The 10,052-nt window shown below is 38.7% G+C and overlaps 3 protein-coding genes across 4 annotated transcripts in view; 2 read left to right on the forward strand and 1 right to left on the reverse strand.

Moving 5' to 3' along the window:
* Window positions 1–7,272, reverse strand: part of LOC108527687 (uricase) — a 51,415-nt gene extending 44,143 nt beyond the window's left edge. Inside the window, exon 1 of the mRNA XM_017869109.1 lies at window positions 5,966–7,272. The gene's annotated coding sequence lies outside the window, so the exon portion shown is untranslated. The remainder of the gene's footprint in view (window positions 1–5,965) is intronic.
* The window catches only part of DNASE2B (deoxyribonuclease 2 beta), a 17,411-nt gene extending 9,641 nt beyond the window's left edge, over window positions 1–7,770 (forward strand). Inside the window, exons 3-6 of one of the 2 annotated variants that reach the window (XM_017869106.1) lie at window positions 1,183–1,264; window positions 3,590–3,751; window positions 5,072–5,269; window positions 7,280–7,770. In XM_017869106.1, coding sequence (XP_017724595.1) covers window positions 1,183–1,264; window positions 3,590–3,751; window positions 5,072–5,269; window positions 7,280–7,629 — 792 coding nt within the window. In that variant the 3' untranslated portion in view covers window positions 7,630–7,770. Of the gene's footprint in view, window positions 1–968; window positions 1,265–3,589; window positions 3,763–5,071; window positions 5,270–7,279 lie in introns of those variants that run through there. The other variant, XM_017869107.1, reaches the window with a different exon arrangement.
* A 1,744-nt stretch (window positions 7,771–9,514) lies between these two features.
* LOC108527676 (60S ribosomal protein L3-like) overlaps window positions 9,515–10,052 on the forward strand; it is a 1,844-nt gene continuing 1,306 nt past the window's right edge. The window contains exon 1 of the mRNA XM_017869090.1: window positions 9,515–10,049. Within this exon, the coding sequence (XP_017724579.1) occupies window positions 9,541–10,049 (509 nt within the window). The 5' untranslated portion in view covers window positions 9,515–9,540. The remainder of the gene's footprint in view (window positions 10,050–10,052) is intronic.

Genomic DNA, 10,052 nt, shown 5'->3' on the forward strand with positions numbered 1-10,052 from the left:
TTTTTTTGAGACGGAGTCTCGCTCCGTCGCCCAGGCTGGAGTGCAGTGGCCAGATTTCGGCTCACTGCAAGCTCCGCTTCCCGGGTTTACGCCAATTATCCTGCCTCAGCCTCCTGAGTAGCTGGGACTACAGGCGCCTGCCACCTCGCCTGGCTAGTTTTTTTTGTATTTTTCAGTAGAGACGGGGCTTCACCGTGTTAGCCAGGATGGTCTCCATCTCCTGACCTCGTGATCCCCCCGTCTCGGCCTCCCAAAGTGCTGGGATTACAGGCTTGAGCCACCGCGCCCGGCCGCAAGGGCCTTTTTTAAGGACATAGGTTACCCTTTCCTGCTTTTAATGATGTCACTGAGATTTTTTTAAATATTGACATTATTGGCTTCAATAAAAGTTGTATCATCACACAAATTAAATGGAACCACCTAAAACAAATATTAGCAAGTTTCTAAAACATGCAAAATAGATGTGATCGAAATAATAGCTTTATTTTGGCTCTAAGATTTGGCTGTTTGAAAATTGACTCATATTTGGCCTTACCAGAGGAAACCCAATATCACACAGTAAATTTCACCACTTTTTTAAGCAGGAAAATATCAAGTTGGAAAGGTGAAGTGACACTGAAAAATGGATTGCAGAAAAATCCTCCCATAACAGGAGGAAGGGAGAGCAGATAATGAGGAATCCTGATTAAACACAAAGCTACTACCCAGCAGTGAAGTGAAGCACAAAGTGGGCAGAGGAAATCAGATCCTGACAGCCGGTTCTGCACTGTGCCTATAATATCAATGGAAAAAACCTTAGATGTAATCCTTGGTTGGTTGTTCCTACTTCATTTCCTGAACAAATAATTCAGTACTCCTTTATTATACACTGGTTGCTTAATCAGAAATTTGGTTCCAAAACAACCGAGAGAAATAGGAACATTGCCCTCTAACACAGATCACAATGCATAGGGCTCCTGTCACATGAGTAAAAATCATGCATAGTTAAAAATGGACTTCCTTTTCCCTGTCTTACATGTCACAGGCTTCATATTGATGGGGAAGCTGCCTATTAGGAGAATAGATGACTTCTCATGTGTGTTAATGAAAGCAATGTATTGCAGGCTGGGTAGCTGGTAGAAATGTTGTGAGAGTTTGTAAGTGGAAGATTTACACCATTCTGACCCTAGTATATTCCTGCAGAGTAACAACACAGCCTATCTAATATACAATGATGGAGTCCCTAAATCTGTGAATTGCAGCAGGAAGTATGGACACACCAAAGGTATGACAAAGATTCTTGGTTTCTCTTTCCTATTGGAAATCAACATTTTCTTAAATATTTCATCTTGAATATCCTTATATTCATACTAAATAGATAGCTTTCCTTCTTAATAGTTTATTTGAGTTATTGAAATGTATGACTTCTGTATCACTGGTTATAATATAATTATATGATTTGACTTGGCATTCTCATTTTTAGAAATCTCGTTTTACTTCTTAATACATTTTAAAATATTTGCTTTGCAGCAGGAATCCAGGCACTGACACTGTGGACACACACACCTGCAATTATATATATATATATATATACATGCACATGAATATGTATATATGTATATGTGCATGTAGTATATGTGCACAAACACATTTTAGTCAGATTTATTGAGATATAATTTATATAGAGTAAAATGAACTCTTCTTAACATACAGTTCCCTTGGAAATATACATTTTTGAAAAAAGTATTTTAAATAGTTTTTTATATTAATTTTATCATGTTGTTTACATTATCACATATAGTAATTTTATTATACTTTTATAATTTTCTATTTCTAAACTTTGCATACATGTTTGTGAACCATAGAAAATTCAAAATACAGGTAAACAAAAAAAATCTATAATCATAATGCCCATTAGATAAACCATATTTAATCCTTTCTACTTTTCTAAAATACATATTTTAAAACATTTTACAAAACTACTGTAATGACTATTTTTCAACCTTTTTTCAATTTAATATATCATACATAACTTTCCATGGCAACAAGTATTCAGAAGGTTCCAAATTCAAATGCCTTCAGGGAGCAGGCAAATGATGTCAGCAAGTGAAAGGAGGAAGCTACCATTCAACTTGCCTGATACGGACACAATTTTCCAGGAGATGTTGAAAATTAATATTTGTGGAAAATCTCCCTAGTTTTTAAATGTTGGCACTAAGTTCAAAGTTTAAAAAATACTCTGCAAGCCCAATAAAATGTATCCATAGGCTGGATTTGGCTCATGGATGTCAGTTTGCAGCCTCTGATTTAGAATATAGTTTGTAATGCTGACAACGGTCATGAACTTTGAAAGCTTTTTATTTAGCAAAGTAGCTCTCCTGAATGCCCTATTTACTGGGAACCCAACAATTTTCATAACATGCTACATTCTTCAACCTCTCCTCCAACAATCTCCCACATCATTGCTGCTCTACCCTGCTAGCTGCCACAAGGGTTTGGGGAAATGGCTGTAAAGGAGTAGGGTGCAATATGAAGTGGAGGGGTTCTCTTGGCCAACAGATACCTTAATATCCTATGACATTCTGATACTGAGAACACACACACCCACCAGGAGGATAGGATTCCAGCAAATTGGCGCACTCATCTGCACAGAGGAGAACTCTTGAAGGTTATCCAGTTCTGTTACACAACAGAACTTTCAATATTTTCCACCTTGACACAGGTATTGATTCTATTTCCACCCAAAGAACAACAGTACGCTTTCTTAAAATAGGCTCTTTGAAAAGAAAATAACTAGAAGACATTTGGTTTTTAATCTAACAATTAGGCAAACATGAGTGAATCTTATGTTTGCATAGTCATATGCAAACTGGAAAGTCTAGCTATCATACCAAACCTACCCTGATAAATTTCTAAACACAAAAATAGTCAGGCGTCTGTTTTACAAAGTTCATTTTGCCATGTCACAAAGTGATAAAAATCTATTTTCTTCCTTACTGGCTTTCATGTTATTTATTTTGCTCTAGAGATTTTTACAAACGTAATTAACTAGGATGCTTTAGCACAGCTTCCTTTTTTTCTCTTTGCTTCTTTTATTGGGCTTGTAGAAATGGTGACTCTTCTGCCAATAAATGGGCAGCAGCTTTTTATAACAAATTATTGTGAGTACATTTCTTTATTTGATATTTTCTCTTTCAACTCTGTTTTTCAGTCGGCTTTTGAAAACAGCCTAGCTGCTTAGCAGTGAAGACGCTATCTAAATCTTGCTAGGTGACTATATCGTTTAACAAGGCCAAATTCCAATTTAGCAAATTTGCATTCTGCCAAAACAAATTTTCCTTGTGATTTCAACATGAAATTCCTCTTAACTCTTCACAGGATGGCTACCTTGGTTCCCTTTTTGTGGTGGCTTTTTATCAGTAATCAGGCAATGTGATATATGCCAGAATTGTATTTGAAATCTTTGAAAAATAAGCACGATCCTTGTGATTATTAGCCTGATAAAACACTACTCTGAAGCATAAATGGGCTTAAATGTTGCCACTGTGAACCCTATTTTAAAAGAAGCTTTGTTTTTCTGATTTATCTTTGTCAAATGTATCTTTGGTAGGTTTACTGCTGTGGAACAGAGTTCAAGGGTTCTGGCTGATTCATTCCATCCCTCAGTTTCCTCCAGTTCCGGAAGAAGGCTATGATTATCCACCCACAGGGAGACGAAATGGACAAAGTGGCATCTGCATAACATTCAAGTACAATCAGTATGAGGCAATAGGTAAAACTAAAGTATGTGAGAAAAAAAACAGATAACTATGTTGAAGAAAGGATTTGGAAATATATTCATAAATGTGTCACTTCATTTATTAATCTATTCATAGACCCTCTGATACCTAGATTCTAATGCTGGCTTTGCCATAGTGAGGTCTTGGGCAGGCTCATTTACTGGGCTTTGGCTCTTAATCTACCAGTGCAGTTGTTGAACTTGATCAGGGCAGTAGTTTCAAATGTATTCAGGGGCCTGGTAGATAACATATATGAGTGAAACAGACAGATGTTACATGGGAAGTGAGGATAGTGATAAACTGGGGTGCTGACCCTTGTCTAGCTTCCCTTAAAGCCTCAGCTCCATTGTATTGTGGCTCTATGGGAATGCAAGCCTAATGATTACAAATCTTCATATTTCTCATGAAGTACCAGAAACCTAGAGGGTTTGTGTATATGTGTGTGTGTGTGTGTGCGTGTGTGTCAGAGAGAGAGAGAGAAACTGATTTCTAAATATGAGCTCAATCTTAATTTTTTTTTGAAGTTTTCCAGGCCACATGTTCCTTGTAGGCCACCAACATGACACCTCTGAGCCAGATAATCTTCCTTTAAGATTTCAAGCTCAGCCAAAAATACTTAGATTTGGCAAACTGTGGTGGGAAAGGAGAAGTAGGGACAGGTTGGTAGCTAAATAGTAGTGAAAACCAACTTGCCTATAGATACAGGAAGTTTAGAAAATGTTTCTCATCAAATTTCCATCTTATGGCAAGGATCACTGAGCTCCTAATCCTAGTCAAGCTCTAGTCTCACTAGTTGAAATCATATGATGCTGATGAAAATCACAGAGATTAGGCATGCACACTGAGGAGCTGATTATTCTTAAAGCTGTTTGATTGGTACATGGAATTCTCGACTTTTGTATATGTATATGTACATTTAGAAATATATGGTCTCCAAGGCCAGATTACCTGGGTTTGAATATCAATTTCAGCAATTACAAACTTTATAATCTTGGGCATGTGATGTAAATTCTCAGTTAATTCATCCATAAAGATAATGATAACAACAGAATTTACCTGATAATATGGTTGCTTTGAGGATTAAACAAGTAAACCCATGTAAAACTTGTAGGACCATGTCTGGAAACTAGGAAATGTTTAACAGGTGTCAGTTATTTTAACAAAAAGTTATTTGAAGGCTATTGGTTTAAAGAAAGAAATGCCTTTGTTTTTGTGTTGTTTTGTTTTTTAATCCAAAACAAAATCTATAATATCAGCAGGCATTTCCATTTGTGTCTTAATTCTCAACTTTTCTTCACTGTTTCTTGATTCAGATTCTCAGCTCTTGGTCTGCAACCCAAACGTCTACAGCTGTTCCATCCCGGCCACCTTTCACCAGGAGCTCATTCACATGCCCCAGTTGTGCAACAGGGCCAGCTCATCAGAGATTCCTGGCAGGCTCCTCACCACACTTCAGTCAGCCCAGGGACAAAAATTCCTCCATTTTGCAAAGTCTGATTCTTTTCTTGACGGTATGAAAGACCATCATCAAACAACATGCTATATAATTCTGCTGCTGAACTCAGTAGGGATAGCTTAGAGAAATATTCTGAGTATTCAGGGAAAGAGAGATGAAAAAAGGGAGCAAAGAGAAAAGGAAAAAGGAAAGTCAAGGATCAGTTCGAACATTAGCCTGCTATACTTGAATAACCAGGTTGCTGAGTCAACCACAAAAGTATCTCATAGCCATCCAGCCAGGGGCCAGTGAAAACTCAGTCTCCAGCCTCTGCTTGGCATCGGGCCATAGTCATCTCCATTTCTTCTATTCCCTGAGCAGTTATTTTAAGCCTTCCTTACTCTCAAGTCCTTTACACTACTCTGACCCCTCACTCATAGCTTCCTTTTCTCCTTCATAAATAGAACAATGATCGCTAGGGAGAAACCACTTCAATATGGCCCCTCACCCCTCCAACAATCTTATCTGTTCTCCTTCCTTTTTGCAGGGTTTTCCCCCACCCCCAAAGAAGTGATGAACCCCCTATGCTCTGAAACCTATCTCAGCCTCAGCATACCTTGATTTGTCCACCTGATCTGTTCTCTCTGTTCTGTTTCAGCTCTCCCACTCCCCAGGCTCCTTCCTCATAACATACAAACATGCCTAAAAACCCTCCCTCAATTCTAAAGCATCTATATTCCTTTTCTTTCAGATTTATTTTTTTCAAACTCACCAGGGCCTTCACTTGCTCAATGTTCCTTCACTGCAGTCTTGCTTCTGTCTGTAGACACTCGAATCTCTCCCCAGTCACCAGTGGCTGTCTTAGTCTTCCTTAATTGTTCACTGTCTTCTTTGATTAATTGCTTCCTTCCTTTATACATTGAATACAATTTACTGAAAGACTACTACTAGCCAAGCCCTGTGTTAGGCACTAGAGATCTCAAACTTGACAGGACAGAAATAGTCTCTGCAGAATGTGGCACTGTTGAAATTATTTCCTTTTTGAAACTCTCACCTTCACTGATTTTGGGGAATACGCAGTCCCCTGGTCTTCCTCCCACTTCTAAGTTTCTTCTGCCAGGTCCTCTTCCTCTGACTACTCTTTAGGTGACTGGGTTGCCATGTACCCCCCACCCTTCCTTATTTCATTCTACATACCCATGCTGGGCAATTCCAGCAAGCCTGCCAATGATTCTCAAGTCTTGATCTCTACCCCAGACCTCTATGCTGTCTGATGTATTTAACAGCAGTGAGACATTTCTACTTGAAGGTGGTACAGCCACACCAAGTTCAACATGCCAAAATCACTGCATCATCATCCCCTACAAATCTACTTTTTCTTGTATTCTGCATAGTCATCCAGTCACTCCCCATCTCTTCTTCTTCTTACCCCTCTATCAAACTATCAAATTCAGTCAGTTCCAGATCCTTAATAACGCTCGCATTTATTGTATCTTCTCCAAACTCTTTGCCACTGCCATGGGTCCCACCTGTGTTTATTGACACAGTTATTGTGACAGCTTTATGTTCTTCCTTTCTTCTTTCTAACCCATCCTTCCCAATCCTGTCCATTGCCTCTCAACTGATATTTATTATCATAAACTGATATTTATTATCATAAACCAGTTTCTATTAATTCTTTACTAACATTCCTTTAAAAACTTCCCATTGATTTCAGGAAAATCCAAACATTTTGGCATGATTTACAAAGTTCCCTAGAAACTGGCCCTGATTCCTTCTCTAGTCTAATTTTTTTCCAAAGGTTTTTCCAGGACAAAGACATATATTGCTTCACTCATTTTATAGAACAGAAGATGTTTGCAAATACTAACATCATCATAGTAATGATGATAATAACTTTCATTTACACATCACTTTAGCATTTACAAAATGTTTTCTCATGCACTATCTCAATTATATTGTTATTATTGTGCTTGCGACATCCACATATCAGGGGTGAATGATGATTTCCATTCCAGAGTATATTTTCAGGGACTAATCTAAGTGTAAATACCAGCCTCACTATATTTCTCCTCCTAAACCCTAGACATCTTTGCAGCCTGGATGGCTCAACGGCTGAAGACACACTTGTTAACAGAAACCTGGCAGCGAAAAAGACAAGAGCTTCCCTCAAACTGCTCCCTTCCTTACCATGTCTACAATATCAAAGCAATTAAGTTATCACGACACTCTTATTTCAGTTCTTATCAGGATCATGCCAAGTGGTGTACTTCCCAAAAGGGCACCAAAAATCGCTGGACATGTATTGGAGACCTAAATCGGAGTCCACACCAAGCCTTCAGAAGTGGAGGATTCATTTGTACCCAGAATTGGCATATTTACCAAGCATTTCAAGGATTAGTATTATATTATAAAAGCTGTAACCAAACTTGGTGAAAGGACACGTGTTCTATCATTGAAAACCTTGATAATGGGTCTTCTTCCATTACGCCTTCTTTATATTTTAAAAGCCTGTGAATATACTCATAACCTGCATATCACAAAATAAAATACTTGTCTCTCATGTTTACCATTTAATCTTCTATTTAATGGTAATTTATTTACTTTGCACTGTATATCATAAACTATTATACACAACTGAGAACAGAGGAAATAAAAAGAAAAATATTATTTTCCACATTAGTCAACTCCAATTGTTTATGGATTGACTGGCCACCTAGTAGACTAAATTTCATCTCCTTCACAAAGACTTCCCTGACTCTCTTCCCCACCCTTTTTTGAAGAAAAACAAATAACTCTCTCTGCATATTCTTCCATACTATTTGATCATATTGCTCCTAAAGTTTTCTCACTGGTTTATGGTTGAGGCTTATTTGTCATTCCTTCAACTGCTACTTATTAATTGGATGATCTTGAGCCATTCACTTGGATTCTCTGAACTTTGTTCTCATCTGTGAAAGGGAGATAATAGCTAGGTATGTTCAAACATCTAGCCCAGAGCCCGGCACATAGATGACACTTAAAAATACTGGTGGAATTTGAGTTTGAATTCTAGCAAAAAAAAATAAAAGATAAAAGAAGTTTCAGAAATGAGTAATATTTTACAAGAAAAATGTTAAAGTCACATTAGGAGAAAAAAACTCCATAAGTGCAACTCATCAACTTGAGGGAAATAAGGAAGTGTAAAATAATGAAACCAGAATCAAATGCAATAGTCTTTTTTTTTTTTTTTTTTTAATAATAGAGATAAAGTCTTGCTTTGTTGCCCAGGCTGGTCTTGAACTGGGCTCAAGCAATCCTCCCATGTTGGCTTCCCAAAGTGCTGGGATTACAGGAATCAGCCACTGCACCCAGTCAAATGCAATAATCTTAATTTCAATGTGTTTCTTTTTCTGGCATTCTTATTACTAAATGTAACCAGTATATAAATGGATAATAATAAACTTGTGTTAAGTACTAATTGCTTAACAACATTTGACATATGTGTTGTTCACAATCAAGCAGACTTACAACCTAAAGTAATTACAACAATAATTAAAGCTAGCACTTACTGAACACTTACTATGTAATAAGTATTCAACTCATATTAATTCAAGATTAATTACTTTTTTTTATTTTTTCTCTGAGACGGAGTCTCACTCTGTCACCCAGGCTGGAGTGCAGTGGCGCGATCTCGGCTTACTGCAAGCTCCACCTCCCAGGTTCACGCCATTCTCCTGCCTCAGCCTCCTGAGTAGCTGGGACTACAGGCGCCTGCCACCATGCCCGGCTAATTTTTTGTGTTTTTAATAGAGACGGGGTTTCACTGTATTAGCCAGGATGGTCTCGATCTCCTGACCTCATGATCCACCCGCCTCGGCCTCCCAAAGTGTTGGGATTACAGGCGTAAGCCACCGCACCCGGCCGATTAATTACATTTTTATTTAATCTTCATAACAATTATATGTAGTAGGAACTGTTATTATCCCCATTTTACTGACAAGGAAACTAAGGCCTACATAGTTTTAGTAACTTGCCTAGTATCATAGAGGTCCATCTTACCTCTGAGGCTATCGATCTTGATATCTCAATACCAACCAAACTTCATGGCACTAGTTCAATGACAAACAGAAAAAACTAACTTTGTTTCCTGTCAAGAGCAAGCATAAACTATGTTGTATGCTATCTAGCTAACTAACATGCTTGCAAATATAAAGAGGCCTGAAAAAAATTATTTGGCCTCTGAGAGAGTATCTGAGGCCAAAAAAGCATAAGTAATCCAAATAACATAAAAGAAAAATTTTAAAGTACAAGATCCTGACTTTAAAAGTAAAGAGGGCTGCTCTACCGGCAGGATTTGATGGCGTGATGTCTCACAGAAAGTTCTCCGCTCCCAGACATGGGTCCCTCAGCTTCCTGCCCCGGAAGCACAGCAGCAGGCATCGCAGGAAGGTTAAGAGCTTCCCTAAGGATGATCCGTCTAAGCCGGTCCACCTCACAGCCTTCCTGGGATACAAGGCTGGCATGACCCACATCGTGCGGGAAGTCGACAGGCCAGGATCTAAGGTGAACAAGAAGGAGGTGGTGGAGGCTGTAACCATTGTGGAGACGCCACCCATGGTGGTTGTGGGCATTGTGGGCTACGTGGAAACCCCTCGAGGCCTCCGGACCTTCAAGACTGTCTTTGCTGAGCACATCAGTGATGAATGCAAGAGGCGTTTCTATAAGAACTGGCATAAATCTAAGAAGAAGGCCTTTACCAAGTACTGCAAGAAATGGCAGGATGAGGATGGCAAGAAGCAGCTGGAGAAGGACTTCAGCAGCATGAAGAAGTACTGCCAAGTCATTCGTGTCATTGCCCACACCCAGATGCGCCTGCT

Source organism: Rhinopithecus bieti, unplaced genomic scaffold (assembly GCF_001698545.2).
Source record: "Rhinopithecus bieti isolate Rb0 unplaced genomic scaffold, ASM169854v2 scaffold_4600, whole genome shotgun sequence".
Lineage (NCBI taxonomy): Eukaryota > Metazoa > Chordata > Mammalia > Primates > Cercopithecidae > Rhinopithecus > Rhinopithecus bieti.